General features: G+C 53.6%; 1 protein-coding gene across 1 annotated transcript in view; it reads right to left on the reverse strand.

Annotated features, from left to right (window-relative positions):
- Positions 1–18,260, reverse strand: part of SETD1B (SET domain containing 1B, histone lysine methyltransferase) — a 41,362-nt gene extending 23,102 nt beyond the window's left edge. Inside the window, exons 1-6 of the mRNA XM_032199170.1 lie at positions 18,151–18,260; positions 17,639–17,793; positions 17,094–17,192; positions 16,351–16,621; positions 13,040–13,152; positions 9,210–10,385 (exon numbers count right to left, since the gene is read on the reverse strand). Of these exons, the coding sequence (XP_032055061.1) occupies positions 9,210–10,385; positions 13,040–13,152; positions 16,351–16,621; positions 17,094–17,192; positions 17,639–17,793; positions 18,151–18,223 (1,887 nt within the window). The 5' untranslated portion in view covers positions 18,224–18,260. The remainder of the gene's footprint in view (positions 1–9,209; positions 10,386–13,039; positions 13,153–16,350; positions 16,622–17,093; positions 17,193–17,638; positions 17,794–18,150) is intronic.
- Between the last annotated feature and the right edge of the window lie 398 nt (positions 18,261–18,658).

Below are 18,658 nucleotides of genomic sequence, written 5' to 3' on the forward strand. Positions count from 1 at the left end.
CGGCGTGGACTTTGCTCAGCAGGGAAGGCAGAAACCAAGGAATCAAGGCCTTGAAGGACACCGGGCAAGAGAAAAAGAGGAGCTTTTGTGAGACCATCCATCAACATCGTCCTTTAATGCTCTTCTGCTCGCTGCTCTCCACCCAGGTGCTGTCAGCATCCCGAGGCACGCAGCAGCGCGGACACTTTTGCCCTTCCTTCTCCAGAGGCATCCCAAATGAAGAGCCCGGCTTCTCCATCCCCTCTCCAGCAGCCTGAGCTGTTCTTGCCCTGAATTTCTAGGCTGCAGCCCTGACCTGTCCGTATAGCTGGGAAACAACGAGGCCCAACTGTTTTTGGCACCTGCAAGAAAGCCTGGGAGGCTGAAGCCTACGGCTGGTGGAGGTGGCCCAGAACAACTCCCCAAACGTGAACAGCTTTTTGCTACCTGATAGGCATGGAGCAAGGAGGGAAGAGAGTTCAAGTCCTAATTCTTACCTTAACTTTTCCCTTTCCTGAGGGAAAATACTAATAAAACTGCTAGTAACATCGCTGGACCTCGTCATCATCTTCACTGCAGTCACGGTGGCACGTGGTAAGATTTTAAGGAAACTTCTGGCCTCCAGTTCTGGAGACAGCCGCTGCCACCGCCCCGAGCTGGGGGGACACAAGCACCTGGGGCTCGTAGGAAGCTCCCAACAGAACTGCTGCAGGCGAGACCACTCAGCCTGACTCGATCTCGACTGTCTGACACAAAAAGCATGGAAGCAGCGAGGCCGAAGCTCTCGTTGCAAGTGGTGTAAGTGCTCCTGGTGTAAGTGCAGCAGTAGAGAATGGCCCAGGGGAAGGAGAAGCTCGAGAGGCAAACTTCTTGGCAAGTCGCTGTGGCCAGGCTCAGAGCCCTCTGCAGCAGCGACCACAGCTGATGAGTGGCACCCTAAGGAGCTCGGCAGGCTCCGTTCCCTTGCTGAGCCCCGTAACGCAGGCTAACGAGTCCTTCAGCAAAGTGCAGCAGGGGCATTAAATCCCAGTCAGACCACGGGAGCTGCTTCACTCCGAGGAGCCTACTTCAACAGCTAAAGAGGCTGAGCAGAGGCGTTCTTCCTCAAAAGTAAGGGTGAGGCCAGTGAGACAGTTCCCCTTTGGTACCGTTTCCTCTTCTCTTACAGATCTTCTCTCCGGAGGCATCTCGAGTTGTTCACTGCTTTATTTCCTGCTCAGCTTTTCCCTTCTCTCGCCACGCCGATTTAGCAACAGGCAGTCGGACAGCACGGGATCGAGCACAGCAGCTGAGGAATGCAGCTCATCCATTAAACCAGGAAAAATCTTCCTAAGACAAAACCCAAAGCAGCATCCAGCCACAACGCCTTCCAGCTCCCCCTCTCCGGATGATGCTCAGGGAGGAAGAGCTCTGTCGGGAAGGCAACTTTCTCCCCCTACAGCTGCTCTCAGGTGATGGAAAGGTAACCCCTGGGGCTGGCATCTACTGGCTGAGCCCCTAACGAAAATAATCCCCGCGCGGGACGTGACACGACATTTCTCGTGGCCTTCTAGAAGGTACCAACCGTTGGCTATTGAACTATCCCCGCTATATGCAAACTACAGCGCCTAACCACAACTGCTGTGAATTACCAGGGTGGAAATACCCTGCAGCTGGGCTGCATTCCCGCTGCCATTTGTTCGGGCAGAAAATACACCAGGGAGGGGAGACGGGGAGACAGAGGTGAGCTGTGCTGTGCTGTGCTGATTTCCCCACCTGTCCCTTAATTAGCGAGCAGGAGGTTGAAAGCGGGAGCATGGAAACGCTTCTCACCTAGAGCCAAATTCAGCCGTGAAGCTCGTGGCCACGGGGTGCTGCGTGGGTGGGTTTGAGAAGGGAGCGGCCCCAGGAGCTCCCAGTTGGGAATCGGCCCAGCCCGGTGGTGATCCCATGGGAGCAGCACTGCACACAGCCACTTATCCGCAGGGAATAACCCCAAAACAGCCCAAAAAGGGCAGAGCCAGGCCCTTCCTGGCTTGCTGTGAGTTAGTGCAAAGTCTCCTCCCGGTGCCTGCTGCCACCACCGACCACTGGAGGGGAAAAGCAGCCACAGTGAGCAGCTGGTGAGCCCTGCTCCTTTCCTCATGCTGCCAGCCCAGCCCCAGGGCTCAGTCGGGTGTCCCCAGGTCGCTGCCACTTGCTTTGCTCACCTCCTCCGTGCCTGCCCCCAGAGCTGGGCTGAAACGCCGGGGCTGAGCCGCAGGAGCTCACCGCACCGCTTCCAAACCCTCTTTGTGCTCTCCTCCACCTCCAGACCACGCTCAGAACCACACAGCTGGGGGTTTGTTGGTGGTTTTTTTTTTTAATAAAACAGCTTTCCCCTCAGGTCGGTGCATTAACCTGAGGTTATAGATATCTCCAAAATGCAGGCTGCTCATTTAGGGACCTGCAGGAAACCCTTGTGAGAAAGGCTCCCAACCAACCTGAGGCTGCTGGGCTGCACATTTGGGCGACCAGCTAGAAGGCACAGGCTTTTTTTTTTTTTTTTCTTTTTTTTAATAATTTTGAGGCAGAGCTGGCCTCGTGGTTTGCAAGGAGCAGCTTCTCACTGCCGTGCCACTCGTCCCGCCACGTGCATCGCCCCCACACCACGCTGGCTGCAGCGGCAGCGGGGCTGTGCCCGCGGAGACGTGGGGGCACCGCAGCGAGCTGCTGACCCCAGCACTTTGGCACAGAGCTGCAAACACTGCGTGCAAAACTGGGTCACAACCGGGGCCCAACCCTCACCCTTCTTACACCCGGCCGGGCGTTCAGCCCAACAGTCACTCACAGCAAAGCTCCAACTCAATTCATGAATCTAGAGACTATTACAAACTGCTCTTCTGTGGTTTTTGTTGTTTTCTGTGTTATTTTTTTAAATATGTATTTTTTTAATGGCACAGTGCGATCTAAAGCTTGGGTTTCTCCAGCCCAGACACCAAAACCTTTTCAGATCCCACACCAGATGGCACTGACTGCGTGGTGCTCGACCCTGAAAAACCCCAACCTGGACGCTAGCAAAATGCTCGTGGCACCACGGCGACAGCTGCTGGCATTTAGCTGCCTCCTTTAAGGCAAGATCTCCGTTACCTGCACCAGGACATCCCAGCCACGCATGTGGACCGACCGAAATAAATGCCAGCTTGTGGCAACCACACAGCAAGAGGGGCTGGAGAGCCATCCCCAGAGGTGTGCACCAACATTAAGCCCAGCCCGTGCACTCTGAGCTCCCCGTTCCCCCGAGTATCGCAGCTATCACCAGAAATATGTAGTTTGTTGTGTTTTTTTTTGCCTGGCACACGTGAGGCACCAGAAATAACAAGCTCCTGGGGGAGAAGGGAAACCTGAAAAGAAGCCGCCTGCCTCAGCGGTCCCTGTGTAGGCTCCGGAGGGAGCAGCACCGACACACAGCGTGCACAGCGGGGGAAGGACGGGGGCACGGAGAGCTACTGGGACGTGAGCCAGCCAAAGGTGTGCGAGAAATCACTTAGCACGCAGCCACCGGCACCGCAGAAATGCAAACTCCACAAAACACACGTGGGCAGAGCTGCCTGCAAATCCAAATGCCCCACGAAGCGCCCGAGCAAAGGGCCGGGGTCCCGGCGAGCTGGACGCCGTCCTGCAGCCGTTTGCCACCCGCTTTTGCAGCTCAGCCTCCCAGCCACGGGCGCTGCCTCCAGCCCAGGTCCAGCAGCAGTTTCGTTTCCTCCCCTGCGCAGGGAGCGAGCGCCGGAGCCCCAGCCGTGAACGACTTCCTCCGCTCGCTGCTCCTGGGGCCACCCTGCTGCAACGCCCACAGGAGCGAGCCCGTGTCAGCCGGGGAGAAATTGGGATCCCCGACCTGCCACCTGGCTGCTTGTTGGCATCCTGACCTCCTCGGGCCTGCCCACACCGCTGGCAGCTTGGGAAACCAGCGCTCAGCACGTCAAAAACATTTTAGAAGACTTCTATCTCCGACCCATTTCTTCCTTTTCTAAACCCCCTTTGTTTTTAGGAGCTGAAAAACGTGAGAAACCTTTCTCTCTGGTGATGAACGAGCAGTTCCCGAAGCCAGCGCTGCACTTTCGTACCAAAACCTGAGCCAGCAGGAATGCACCCGGGCCGCGGGAGCCCTCGTGGGCAGGGGGTGACGCACGCAGCTAACGGCCCCACGGCTTTCGTTCTGAGTCTCGCCCCGTCTTCGCCAGGCACCAGCCGAAAATCAGAACAAATAGAAGGGGGGGGAGCGAAGTTTGGGGCTCCAGCTTGAGGCGTATGCAAAATGCCTCTTGCTGAGGAGCGGTGCCTGCTTGGGGGCCGCAGGCGAGGCAGCAGCCTGCAGAAATTTGACTCGGCGCTCGCCTGCTCGCCGCCCCGTGTCAGACGCAGCCGCGCACGGAGCCAGGAGCAGCCCCAGAGATCGGTGCTCTTCTGGCGGCTGGCAGCACGGTGTGTTACCAGCCATTATTTTCTCCCTGTTTCTCCCGATTACCCAACGTGCTGGTGTGTTTTCTCGGTGTCGGCGCGCCTTGCGACACAGCCCGGCAGCCAGCACCTCGCCCTGGTCACTCTGCACAAGCCTCGGATGTGAAACGCAACCAGAAGGCTGATGGGGCAGAGAAACCCCGAGGAAAAACGTGTCACTTCGGTGGCAGCTCCCATAGGTTGCGTTTATGGCATTTGGACAGCATCACAGCCCAAATCCCAGCGCTGAGAAGAAGAGGGAGAGCCCACAAGCAGTGAAATCTGAGGCTGCAAGTGGTCTGCAGAGCTCACCTGCGAGCGCCGTTCCACCACGAGCTGCGTGCTGTGGTTAAACATTGTGATTTGGATTCAGCTTTCCAGAGCAGCAGAGCATCTACACGCCACGTGAAGACGAAGGGAGCGGCACTCTCCCTGTGAACGAGGGATTCAGTTCCACGCGCCCGGTCCGCTAGGAACTGAGAACATACAGGAAGGCACCGGTGGCAAAATGAAGACAGAACCGAGCTGGTGGCGAGAGTATAATTGGCAACAGTGATTTAAAAAAGGGACAGCAGTGTCATTTCTATGAGATATGCAAAATGGAAAAGCCTCAAAGCCCTGGCCTGATATGAGAGAGTGAGAGAAGCACTGAGCCTCCCAACCACAGCCTGCTTTCTATTCTTCAGTTACACTCCAAAGCACTTCACCGCTTCTAGCTGCCTTACCAGCAAGACACGCTGCCCCTGAAGTAGCCAGGCATCACGGAGCAACCAAATTGTGGAGCCAAATATCCCTCAGCTGAGGTTTTTCCCCACGAGCCGGCCGGCCCTTTGCTCTGGAGCTCCAAGAATCAACCCCGAGCCTGCTACAAGCCAAAAGTCAGCCACAACCCAGCAAACACCAGCCGAGCCCTGTGCCTTCTGTAATTCTGCAGCAGCAGCAGGGTGCACGAGGCAGCACTCCCTGCCTGCAGCCTTCCAGGATCAGCTCTGAAGAACAGGCAGCGCCGAGCGCATCTCTGCAGGCTCACGGGGCCGTATTGAAGTCATCTGCTGGGGGATTTTTGGGCTGCCCTATGTGATTCCCGCGTGGAACCACAGCAGCCGCCCGAATCTGCTGCCTGGCACGGGCTGGCTGCCTTTCTGGAAACTCGCGGTCACCACGCACACCTCCTGCTGGAGTTTCCATCGGGAACCGGTTCTGTCAGGCGTGAGCGCGTTCGCAGGAGCTCGGGAGGCAGGAAAATTTGAAAAAAAAAGTGTTTATGAGCCCGGGCACACGCCGCCGCTCTCTGTTTTTTCTCCTTTCTTCAATTAAAACAAAATGCACAGCAACCGCCACATCCCTTTCCCCCATCTCCCCCCAGTGGTGCCGGATCCCACCCCAGTTGTAAATCGGACCCCAGGTGGACCCATACACACCACACATCCCTACCAGCCCCTGATGGCACGAGGGCTCTCACAGTTCCTGTGGAAACCAAAGGATCCGAGCTCCCGGGCTCTGCCTTCCCCACCATTTACCTCGAACACATCACTTGGGCACTCGGCAGCCCAGGAAGGGCCCTCGGAGCACGGGGATACGGCCACGTGGGGAGGTGCAGGACTCGATGCGGTGCCCCGAGGGCTGTCACCACGTCCTGCTCAGGCTCCGGAGGGCCGGTGTGATGTTTCAGCAGAGATTTCTCCCAGCTCTGCCCGTGACCACACGATAATTGTTGCAGCGGTGCCGGCGCTGTCCTGCAGGATGCACCTCGGCGTCCCGCACGGCATCAAAGCCACCGCGGCCGCCCGGCGCGGGGCACAAGTGACAAAAGCACATAAGTGAGGTGCCTGTAGGGCTGCCGTGCGCTCCTCAGCTTCCAGGCTTCTCCCTGAACTTCACAGCAGGGCCGCTCGCCCCTCGCTGGTGTCTCAGGAGCTTTGTTTTTATCGTTCTCTTCGGCGTGGCTGAGGCACCCCTCCCACCACGGTAACGAGGTGCTGAGCCAGAGCACCGGGAAGACAGGAGGCTGCTGAGCCCTGCTCAGGAAGCATTTTTGGACTTGTAAATCTGGAAAAATACCTCTGTCAATCACACGGCCTTCCTGTTACACGCAGGCTACGCGCACAAACCAATACGTTCGTGAGCTGCAACATGAAAGGCATCATCGATACGCGGCAACGTGACCTGTTCTAATCCTGCCACCCTCCCCGGCACAGAGGCAGGGCCTCTTCCTGTACCGAGCCAAGCAAAAACAAGCCCTGGCTCAGATGGGATGTCCGAACGTCAAAGGGTGCTTCCTTAACCTCTGCGCTTCTGGAACGGCACAGAAAGATCCCACGACGAAGAAATCGTCACAGCTCCTGCCTTGTTATCGTTCAGAAACACAGGAAGGGAAGTTGGCAATTCGCTACCCTCAGAAGTGTTATTAAAATAACTACACAACTCGGCTTCCTTCTTGGACATCTTTTAGGTTTTGAAAAGCCCTCCCTGACGATCTGACAGCGCCTCACCTGCAGGACAAACAGCGCTGTGCCGGCAGTCACTGACAGAAATGCTGCTTGCTCTGCTGGGGGCAGGAGGAGGTCCTTCACACGCTGCTGCTGCCTCACGTAAAACTTCCCCGCGACTTCGCTGCTGTCCCTGCGGGCCCTGAGACGTTCCCAGCTGGAGCAGCCACCAAGGGGAGCAGGCCAGGGGCTGCTCAGGCCCTCCAAAAGCTGAATTTGAAGCAAATGAGTTCAAACTCTGCCCTTTATTGCTTCCTTATGGCACTCAACAAGTCCTCCCTGCTCTAATATATCACCTCCGCTCGGCTCCCCACACCAAAATCGCTGGAAACACTCGGGGCTGCCTTCCCTCCGCCCTGCCGGAGGAGTCCCCACAGGACTGGAAGCTGCTGGGTGCTATCACGAGGGGCCGGAGCCCGAGGTTCAGCTTCCCAGCCCTCCACCACACTCAATGCCCCTCTCCGGCTCAGCTGGGAAGCTGCAGCTCAAATTTCAGCCTGCCTTAAGTCACTGTTGGGCTCTGCTCCTCCAGCAAAAGAGAGGGAAGCCAGGAGAGCCTTTTTCTGAAGCAAAAAAAAAAAAAAAAAACAACTTTGGGGGGGGGAGAGAAGGGCGGGGAAAGGAAGCAAAACCACATGGAGATGGTTTCTGCGCATCGGGAGGAGCAAGGGAAGGCGCAGGCAGCTCTCCCAACGCGCCAGAACAGCTTAGCGTGATTTATAACCGAGAGGAGGACGGAACAAACAGCTCTGACAACGAGCAGCCCGCTTTTCGGGGAAGGAGAGGAGACGAGGAAGGCAGCAGGACCTGACCAGAGCCCCTGCTCCCACCGCTGTGCCTTGGGAGGGTCGAGGCTCTCCTGTTGTGGTGATAGCACCGGCGGCGTGAACTTCTGACACCAGCATCTCATTAAGGGGAGACAAAGGCTTAGCACGGGCTTCGACGTCGGCACAATCACCCACAACTCTCCTGCACGAGGGTACGGACGGCAGACCCAAGCCCAGAGGGGCGAGGAGAGGAGGGAAGCCTTCCTCGTTTTATTTATTCCTGGGTTTTAACAAGTTGGAGCATCCCCTCTTCAGCCTGCCAGGCCAAGCTCAAGGAATCAGAATCCTGTTCCTAATTAACTCATCACCAGCTCCCACCGGTCGGGATGCGCCTCCCCGGGGGGAGCCTGGGCCAGCCCAGATGAGGAGTGAGACCCCAAGGGATTGAATTGTTTCAAAGACTAAACAACAACTTCCAGGCCAGGCAGGTTTGGAAAGGCACGGAGAAAGCACAAACTATCCAGTGCAGTTACACTTTCTCCTACCTGATCCTGAGACAGGCACTGTCAGTGCTGCACGCCTCCCCTCCCCACCTGCACTCTGCAGGAGCTCCCCCTCCCCTAAACGCAGCCAATTCTGGGGTGAAAACCTCAAAACCGTGGGCCACTGGAGAGAAACACCACCCTGCCAGCTGAACCCCAGCAAACTCTCACGAGTACGTGGCACCGATCTCTCACACTCAGGGCATTCACCCAAATCAGATCCCGGATCTCTGGGGTCTCCTTCCCGCACAGTCCTGGTGCAGCAGGGACAGCAGCTTCACGTGCTGCACTACTACCCTAAATGCCAGGGAGAAAGGCTCTGGCATTTACCAAGCTCTCTGTTTCGACTGCTCCTTGGCACAGCCGAACAGGACCCACACGTCTGCTGCAGCGCCACTGAGAGGTTTTTTGCAGAGGTCCCAAACAGACACCACGCAACGTCATCTGTCTGCTGGCCCCACTCCACCCCGCGCAGCTCCCTCCGAGCGCAGGGAGCACCAAAGCCCAGCAACTGCCTCCTGCTCCAGGCAGCTGGCACAGAGCTGCAGAGCTCGCACCAAGTCTGCGTCCAATACCTCGGCCCCGTTCAGCAAGTGTGTGCACGCACACCCCCACGTCCAGAGACCAGAGCGAGGGCAGAAAGTGCTCCATCAACTGCTCTAGGGGCTTAAGTGTCTGTTGACACTCGGGACATTCACAGCGTGAGCAGTGGCCAAACTGCCAGGGCCTGCTCAGTCCCCGAGCTCTCCTGAAGCTATAAATTGCAGCCGGCTGCTGTCAGAAACAAAGAAACCTGGAGACCGGCAAGTTAAGCCCATCACTTGGTGTCACATTTAGCTCGTTTCCAGCTGCCCTGAGCAGAAGAAAAAGCCACCAGAAAATCCTACACTCAGAACAACACAAAAAAAACACCTTAAGAGCACCTCCGTGCCCAGGTCTGGAGCTTGGTGACCCGGTTCCAGCTCACTTACCTCATCCATTTTTTCGGACGTTGGGGTCTGGTCACCAGGCACCATTTCTTTAGCCTCCGAGGGCTCGACTTTGGAGGTCCTGTTGAGCTGCTCGATGGGGGTCATGCCGGCCTCCGACGTCCCCCTGGAGTTCTGGCTGAGAGAAGCCGTCCCAGGGATGGGCTCGTCATCGTCGGAGTCGGGTAAGGGCGTGGGGCTGATGTCCTCCAGGCCTGTGCTGGAAGGGCGCGAGGAAGGTGTCTGAGCCCTGTAACCGGGCTGGGAGTTCGAACCGTACATCGGGATCGGGGAGAGCTGGGAGGAAGAGGAGGAGATGGGGCTACCTTCCATTCGGACCTCGGTGTCCGAGTCGTGTTCATTAAGGAAGGGTAACTTTGTTCTCTGCTCTTTTAAGAGCATCTCAATCCTCGAGTCTAAACTGTTATGCTGCATTTCAGACTCCATGGTGGGGGTGCCAGGGGTCTCGCTCCTCTCTGGGGTCTGAGAGAAGGACGCAGTGCTCGGCTCAGGAGCAGAGTTCGAATCTGGCAAGGGCGGAGGTTCCTCCGGTTTCTCCTTCACCGGCACGAAATCGATGTTCGTGGCAGCGCTGCTTTCCACAACCATCTCGGCAGGAGGCGGCGCAGGTCTCCGGTACTCCGTCTCCCTGGAAGTTTGGGGAAACTGCTGCTCCTCGGACTGGGGGAACACGGCTGGTGCTTGGTAGGGAGAGAAGGCCGACTTGTAACTCGAAGAACCCGAGTGGCTGAGGGGAGGAGTGTGCGAGAACTGGACCGGCTCCTGCGGATGGGATTTGAACGCGCCGAACTGATGCTCCGTCCCTCGGAAGACACCCGCCGAGTTGTGAACGTAGTGGTGTCCCGGCCGGCGGTTGTAGGCATCCGTAAATTTGGTTTCGTGTCTCCTGGGTTTGTACCCACTGTCCTGCCCGAAGTGGTAGACCGGCGTCGTCTGCCGGCTGGAATACGTGGAGTCCTGGGAGAACGGCGTCCCCAGGCGCGGGGTGTGGGGCGTGCCCTGGGACTGCGGGGTGAATTGGCTGTACGAGTTGGGGGTGTCCTGGCGGCAGCTGGAATAGGCGGTGTCGTGGGAGAACGGCGTGCTGCTGTTCGGGGTGACGGACGATCCCGCAGAGGAAAGGTTGCTGTCTTTCAGGCGTTTCAGGGAATCTGTCAACTACAAAAAGAGGGAAGAGAAAAGCACCTAAAACACACACTTTTGAAAAGCCGTTTGTCTAATCCGCCTGGTTTTCGGAGATGAGTACCTGAGAGTTTGAATTGATTTCCGTAGCAAAGAAAAATAGGTTACAGCATCCCTGAAAACATAAACCATTACAAACAGTTCCCCTTAATTTAAAGAGAAAATAAAAATTTAAAGAGCAAAGAGGAACTTGTCTGTAAGAGAAGGAAGAAAGCAGATAAAACAGTATCCTTGTATGCCCAAGAGCATCAGGTGAGCAGAAGACTCGCAGCCATACAGCTACCTTTAGGTTTCTAGCAACTACACACAGCTCGTCTGCATGGCAAGGAGGGAATGATAAAAATCCTGCGCTAAAACTGCGAAGTCTGAGAACATAATCTGAGAGTTTCAGATCTCAGAAAACTTTGTGTGTGAACAAATCAAAACCTGCAAACCTGCAAACTGCAAACCTGCAATCAAACCCCCCTGTCGTTCCCAAGTTGCCTGCGGAGGCCTGCTGAAGGCAAGAGGGCTCTGTGCTGGTCCAGCTGCAGGAGCTGCTCGCCACCACCCTCTGCCAAACGTTCCTCGGCATCAAGGAAGGAGCAGGCTACAGGCAGAAAGGGAAGACAAAGTTCCCAGCTGCTAAAAATACGTTGTGAGCCCTGCACAAAGACAATGCTCAGGTAGAGCACTCCTGAACATGGCGTTTGAAAACTGAAACCCTCCAAGCCTGCGGAGCAGCCAAGTCATTGCTCTGAAATTCACTTCACAGGCACATTCAGGGGGTTTCTAGGAGAAGCCCTGCTCCCACTCAGACACTGCTGAGTCATAACAGTGCCCTGCTGAACATCAGCGCCACAATCAATTTTCTATAAAGCAAAGCAAGAGCTCACGGAGACTCCTCCTGGTAGCAGGAGAGGCAGGACTGAGCTCCAGCTCCCAAAAAGGACCCGGGGATGTGTCCCTGCGTGCTGACTGCTGCTCTCCCAGGCACAGGCAGGTGCAGAGGCCTTTCAGAGGACCTGCTGTCACACACAAACCCCAGCTGAGCTCTCACCTACCCCTAGGGACACGGACATCAGGAAGGATTCTTCCTCAGCAGCTCAGCAAGCAGCCACATCACACCGTGCTCCCTGCTAAAGCCCACATCTCCGCACCTCTCGTGGAGGTGTGAACTCTTTTTCAGAGGGACTGGGATACGGTCTCAAGGGAGGGACTGTGGCTCACAGATGTGTCAGGTCCTTGCTGTTCTGCACGAGGGGGAAAGCAAACGGCGGGAGCATTTTACTGAAGTACCACAGCAAACAAGCTTGCTGGCAGGTCCCAGTGACAGGAACAAGATGCAAACAGTTAAAGTTACCCACAAAGCAATAATTATGGTGGTAATTGGGGGAAAAATCAATTCAGCATAACAATACAATATCCAAACACAATATCCAGAGAATCTATCTTAATTACAGTAGGGATTACTTGGGGGGATATCATCAACGAAGCATTTTGCTGTTAACCCTGAAAAAGTAGTAAACAAGTCTGGCCAATTTTCTTTGGGATGTGCTGTAACGGGCAGAAAAGCAAAGCCAGGCCCTGCTCAATGCAAAATCATTACTTGTTCCTCTTCTGCCCTAAAAAACACCTGGCTGGGAGGTAAGGAAGAATCAGCCTCTGTGATTTTGTTAAGAGATGCAGGGGCTTTGCCTCGTTCCCATGAGGGTGAGCAGTGAGACAGGAAGGTTTTATTTTTTCAGATCAGTGGGATTTTCACATTCAATACACATCTCTTAATCTGTCCTGAAAACACCTGCCTGCAAATTTAATGAAATGACAGCATTTTAAGGAGCCCTAAGAGCACAAAGAAGTTGAGAGAATAAATTTATACTTAAAAGTTTCAAAAACTTCTGCCAAATCTCTTTGAAAACTTGATACCTTAAAATGGGTTCCCAAGCCTTGATCAGAGCCAAAGTAGACTGAGATAAGCCAGGGAGGCTGGTGACCCCACACAAACAGGCTTCGTTTCCCTTCACCCCCCTCGTTCTAGTGGGGTTTGTAGGGGAGCAGCTACCTGCACAAACCCATTCAGATAATCATACCCTAAATACTAAGAAAACCCAGCAATTTTGCACACTGCTTTTCTTAAAAAATGATCCCGGTGACTAATTAAGATTCTGGAGAATTGATGGCACTACTCAAGATTTGATATTTCCCCTCTTCCAGCTGAAGAGCACACGCTCTAAGGATTGCCTACTGCAGACACCAGGCCAAATGTACCACTTAAATCATTCCCCCTGTCTTCAAGGGAATAATCTCATCTCAGGGACAGACCCGACATGTCCCCCTAACTGCAGGAATCTCTAACATTAGCAGGGCACGTGCTGTCGGTTCAGCAGGTATTTTTCATGCAGAAATACAAAGAGCACTTACCACGCTACGCAGACACAGGCAGAGACTGGCCACATGCATTGTGTTTGCAGTTACAGACGCTATGGCAATTAGGAGCAAGGAGTATTTAAATGGGGAGTAGTAATGTCCACTGAAACTATGGTGGGAGAAATGAAGCTAAAGTAATAGTGTTAAAAAGCTAAATTTCATGAAGTGGCTGTTTAGAATTTTCTACAATGCTACTCTTAGAAAAAAAGCCAAGCAAACCATACCTGGAGGGTTTCATTCACAGTTGGCGACGCGTCCTGTTCGGTGCCTACGGGAAGGGTCTGAGGAGTGTAAAGACCATTAACGAGCAGCTCGTAGAACCGCATGCGGGTTTCACCTGCACAAACCACAACGGGAGAGTTTAGTAAAGAGAAATAACACAGCCTGCATGAAAATATGTACTCCTGGCATCTGCACATCCCTGCCACGGAGGAACAAGCATCACCTCCGAGGTTTGTAGGGATCGTTTCTAAATAATCTGCAGGGCAAGCAAAGTCAGACACTCCTTTCTCAAGCCAAGCCAAGGAGGTTTCCTAAATCCTTCTCAGTCTGCTTGGCAGCTCTGCTCTCTACCATGCTTTCTGGAGAGCACCACTTTTCCCTCCTCTCCAACGTGCCAAGCAAATAGTCTGCAGATTTGAGAAGTGAAACTCTCACCAAAGGGACAAGCCTCTGCCAACACCCAGAGCCACTTCAGAAAGCTCTCGCAACCCACCTTGCTAGCAGAAACTGGCTGCTATTAATGCACACACGATGCCTGGGAGTGCCAAGGACAAAACCGTTAGCGGTGCTTTTCCAAAAAGACACTGGCTGATCCTTTTTTCCCCCCAGTTAAAGGTGTGCTCGATAGCATCCTTCAAAGAATAAAAGCTAGAGAACCAAAACGGCCCTTATATCGCTACTGAGACTCAGTCCTTCCACTCCCAGCTCATCCCTGAACTCTAGGTAAGACCCAGTTCTTAAAATTGGATTTTTCATGACCACAAAACCCCAATCCTACTTATTTTGCAGTCTGTAAGAAATTTGCCATCCGCTTCAAAAGGAACAGAACCAGACTCCAAGACTGTTTGCTGGCTTTTGCTCTGGAAGATAAAGAATAGACAGGAAAATGGACAGGGCCAGCACCTGAGCCCAGAGCATGGATTCAGGCAACAACTCCCCTGGAACAGCACAACTTCCCTGGCTAACGCTGAGGGATCAGACCCCAAGCTGCCTGCAAATCACTCTGGGCAATCTGAAAGCAAAGCACCCACAGCCTGATGCTGCACAGGGAAAGGACTGACTTCTCTTGAATAAATGCTGTAGATGAGGTTATTTGGTTCTCAGATCTCATTTCATAAAGCCTTGAGCCACATCGTCAACTATGTAAACTGTTTAAGTTCAAGTGAAGTCATAACAAAATAGATCTCTTCAAGACAAGGCCTAAAATGCTTGGAATTATTAACACATGCACACCCCCAGGAAACCACAGCGTCGTGGATACGGAAGCGTTGGGTTTACTTGAAAACCGTTTTTTAAATAAATGTAAAATAATTGTTAGAAAGCTTTATAACTCCTCTTGGATCCCTGATAAAAGTCACAAATCTCATTTTCAAAGAGCTTTATGAACGTGAAACTACTCTCAGCTATTTCTCTAAGGCCAGGTAATTATTAAGTGTGTCCATCCTGCGGGACAAAGTGAGGCAGAGAAGTTGCTTTAAATTAGCCCGTCTTAGATTAGGGAACTGGAATTATTAGTTCCAGATTCCCAGGCTTGTGATCAGGTCAGACAGATAAAACACTTTTACTCCTCATATTTATTTTGCTAGACTACAAAAATCAAGCTTTCAACCAACCATTAATTTTACCACGCTCTTGAAAAGCTGAATACTAGGAAGAAATTTGGGATATTTTATATATAGCTTGAAATACATACAAATATATATATACACACACATAGAGGCAGATATACATGAAGAACGACTTAACCTGCTAATGCTACTTTAGGAATCATATTTTCACTTGACTCTGTGAGCTTATAAAACACTGACAGTCTTACTCTTTTGGAGCCAAACAGATACATTTGCAGGAAAAAAAGAAATTAAAAAAAAAAAAACAGATTAGAAGCACACAGATGGCAAATGAAACAAAAATGCAATTTAAAACTAAGATTTTGATGTTTTCTCCCAAGAAACAGAAGCTTCAGAAGCCCTCTTTTCCCTGATGGGCAGCTAACTTTCTTGAACAGCTGTCTGTCCAAGACTTGTGAGTAGTTTATGAATGGAGGAAAACAAGGAGGAATGTAGTATGATCAGCTCGTTTAAAATGCCTGTCACTAAGGTATCTCTACTTGTAACCCTGCTGTAGCTTGCATTATTAAAACTACAAATGGTTAATTTTTTGTTTGATGGAATTTTAACCTCCAAATTTCAAAGTAAGCAGGGAAAGAGCCTGCCTGTAAAAAGGAATGGTATTAGAATTTCAAAGCACACATCTGTAAAGCCAGGGTTAGCTTAGAAGAGAAAATATTAGAGTGCTGCTGTGATTTTTCCTCTACCGGAGCTCAATCACGTCAGTTAACGTCCTACTACAGCCTCTTACCACGTGTGGCATACCAACTGCTGCACAGGTTGTACACAAAACTGTCAAAACCATGTAATACAGCACAAACGCATCAGCATTGCACTTTTTTTTTTTCTCTTTTGGAAGAAAATGGTGCTTACAACGTCCTCTTCCCAAGAAAACGTGCAGCAGGTCTGCTTTAAGCTGGAAGTGCCGGGGTTGCAATGAGTAAGTCCAAGTGACAACTGATCTACTCCGTGTTTATGTCTACACCCCTTCAGCTGCAGAGGATTTTTAAGATTGGGGCACATTTTAGGCAAGTCTTTCACTAACAGGCTTGGAGGAAAGAGAAGAGAGAAAGCAGTAAGACGCAGCGTTTCCACGCTTCCAGGAACTTTACGGGCTCCCCAGTGCTCAGGTCTGGGGCTGGTTACGTGCAGGACGCGGGGCTCCTGTGGCTTTAAGAGCCAGCCTCACACTTGCACACACACTCACACGCACACTCACGCTGTCAAGTGCTGTGCACTCCTCTGCTGCCAGCCGGGAGTTCGCCACGAAGCATCAATGAAATGCCAGGCACGCGGAGGACGGCACCCAGCCCCGCTGCCACCGCCAGAATCCCCCTGTTTTGGGTGCCAGGATCCCCCAGTTTTGCCCCAAACCCCAGACTTTGCCAGCCAGGGGATCTGGCAGCCCTGGGAGGAGGCTGAGCAGGATCAGGACCCAGCGGCCAGCGGGTGCTGGGGGAGCAGGGGCGGCAGGATGGCAGCATTTTGCAAATTACAGGGCTGTCTCCTAGCAACTGACAACACATTTGGCTCCACGTGACTTGCAAAGGGCCCAGAAACCAGACACGCACGCGGGGGGACAGGGGCGCTCCCTCTGTATTTTTAATCACCGAGCCCTTGTGGTCCTGCAACAGCATCTGCTCGAGGAGAGGCAGGGCACGGGCACTGCAAACCGCCACCACGTCAGGCCGAAACGTGCCCCTCACCTTTTGTATCCAGCTCCACGTGGATGATGTTGCCCATGACGGAGGTGTTGTGAAGGTGCTGGACAGCCTCCCGGGCACCCTTGACGGTGGCGAAGATGACTTTGGCGATGCCCAGGTGCTTCTTGTTCTTGGGGTTGTAGAGAATCTCCACCTCTTCCACTTCGCCGTATTTCTTGCACATGTCGGTCAAAAAGTTTTCGCGGATGTTGTCGTTCAGCTTGGCAAAGGTGACCTGCTTGGGAGGCACTGGCCCCACGTAAAATTCATCAATCTGGAAGAGGGCACAAGCGGGGAGGAGGCGGTGACAATAACCGGCGGCGTTAAAGAGCACGGAGGAGGGCATTAGGATGGCACAGGAGGGAGAGGGTTAAAGCCTCCTGCAAACTTTGGGGAAAGAAAGCTGCCTCCGAGGCTGTAGGATGAAGGGGATGAACCCACAGCTGCTGACCGGAGCTGGCTCCCTGGCTGGAGCAGTGCTGTCAGCAGAGCCCCCTTCTGCTGCCCCCCAACCCAAGGAGAAGCCCCCCAGACACGGCTCCAAAACGTCCAAGGGATCTCGTTAGGCAGATGTATGGATTTCTCGTTATCTTTATAGAACAGGATTATTGTTAAACGGTTTGCTGAATAATAATGTTAATAGGGAGACGACTGTCATTTAAACGGTTCATTAAACTGTTTGGAAGTCAGGCTACACTCCCGAGTAAACAAGAATACAAAGCAAAAGCCAAAAGTCAGGGCAGTACCTTGAATTTGGGGACAGACAGCTCCAACTCCTTAGTTTTGGTCCATATTCGCCCTATTCTGGGATCCCTGACACAATCCACAGGAGCGATTCCCGAGTTCTGGGAGGAGGAGGAGAAAAAGCACAAAACCGACAACAACAGTGCTTGAAATTTCAGGCAGAAATAAAACAAAAACATAAACCCCAAGGAAGCAGGGGCTGTCTCGAGGGAAGGGAAAAGCACACACACGCATACACACACACACGTGTCAAATTGCAATACTGCTGGGAAATGCACACGGATTGGAAACACAGAAAGAAAGCTGCAGGTTTGGGCTCCTCGTAGGGCTCCTGACAGTTGAATGCACAGTGTCAGGTGGCGGTAACTTTGGTGCCTGTCCCCCCCAGGCCCCCCTTCAGCCGTGCCGGGGGGTGACTGCGACCCGGGGAGACCCCCAGCCCCCCATAACACCGGCTCCGACAGGGGGTGAGGCGTGCAGGGCTGGGGGGGGGCACGATACAAAGGGGGAAACACCACAGCCCCCCTCTCCCCCCCCCTCCGCTCACCGGCATGCTAAAATGTTGCCCATCGTAGCGATAGAGTTTGTGCTGTCCTTTTTTCAGAGCCGGGTCAATAATCAACTTGTAACTTCTCCAATGGTGATTTCTTTTCTCGACAGAAGTGCTGGCTTGCGTGCTGTTCTCCATTCCGTTGATCCAACCTGGGAAAAGGGGGGAGAGAGGAGGGGGGGGAAGGGGAAAAGACAAAAACACCCAGAAAACCGTGAAGTTAAAAAAAAAATATCCAACAAAGAGCCCTTTTTTTTTTTTTCCCTCTCTTCCTTTTTTTTTTTTTTTTAAAAAAAAAAAAAAAAAAAAAAAACGAGCTCCACACACACCCAGGCAGGGAGGAAATCCACAGCGAAGCGAGCCCTAAAATGGGGGAATCGCGAGCCGGGTCCCCCCCCCCCCTCTCCTTTCCCTCCCTCCCTTCTCCCACCCCGGCGAGACAAGAGGCAGAAAGGCGAGAGGAGGAGGAGGAGGAAGGGGAAAAGGAAGGAGAAAAGCCCCAGGCTCACTTGAACTCTGCTTTTTGCCATGATCCTCGGGGTGCTTGGCTCTCTCCCCCGCCTTGGTGTCTCGGAAAGACATCGCGCTGAGGCGGCCGAACCGTGCGTCTCCGGGCGGCGAAAAGGCGCAGCTCTCCCCCCCCCCCCCTCCTCCTCCTCCTTCTCCGCCTCACATGGGGGCCGGTTACCGGCGCGGGCTGCCCGCCAGGCTCCTGCCTGCCGTTTTCGCGAGCCACCACATATTGTTGTGCGCGCGTGTGTGTGTGTGTGAGTGTGTGAGTGTGAGAGTGTGTGAGGTGAGCGTGTGTGTGTGTGTGTGTGTGGTGTGTGTGTGTGTGCGCTCGCTGCTGGCGGCGGCGGCCCTCCCACAATTCACCGCTGCGAGCGCCTCAACCGCCCTCCGCCGCCTGCACATTCACGGCGGGCAGCCCCCGGCCGCCCCTCAGCCGCCGAGCTCGGCCGGCATCAGTTCCCCCCCCCCCGCTTCCTCCCCGCGGCACACCCTGAGGTGATTTTT

Source organism: Aythya fuligula, chromosome 17 (genome assembly GCF_009819795.1).
Source record: "Aythya fuligula isolate bAytFul2 chromosome 17, bAytFul2.pri, whole genome shotgun sequence".
In the NCBI taxonomy this organism is placed as follows: Eukaryota; Metazoa; Chordata; class Aves; order Anseriformes; family Anatidae; genus Aythya; species Aythya fuligula.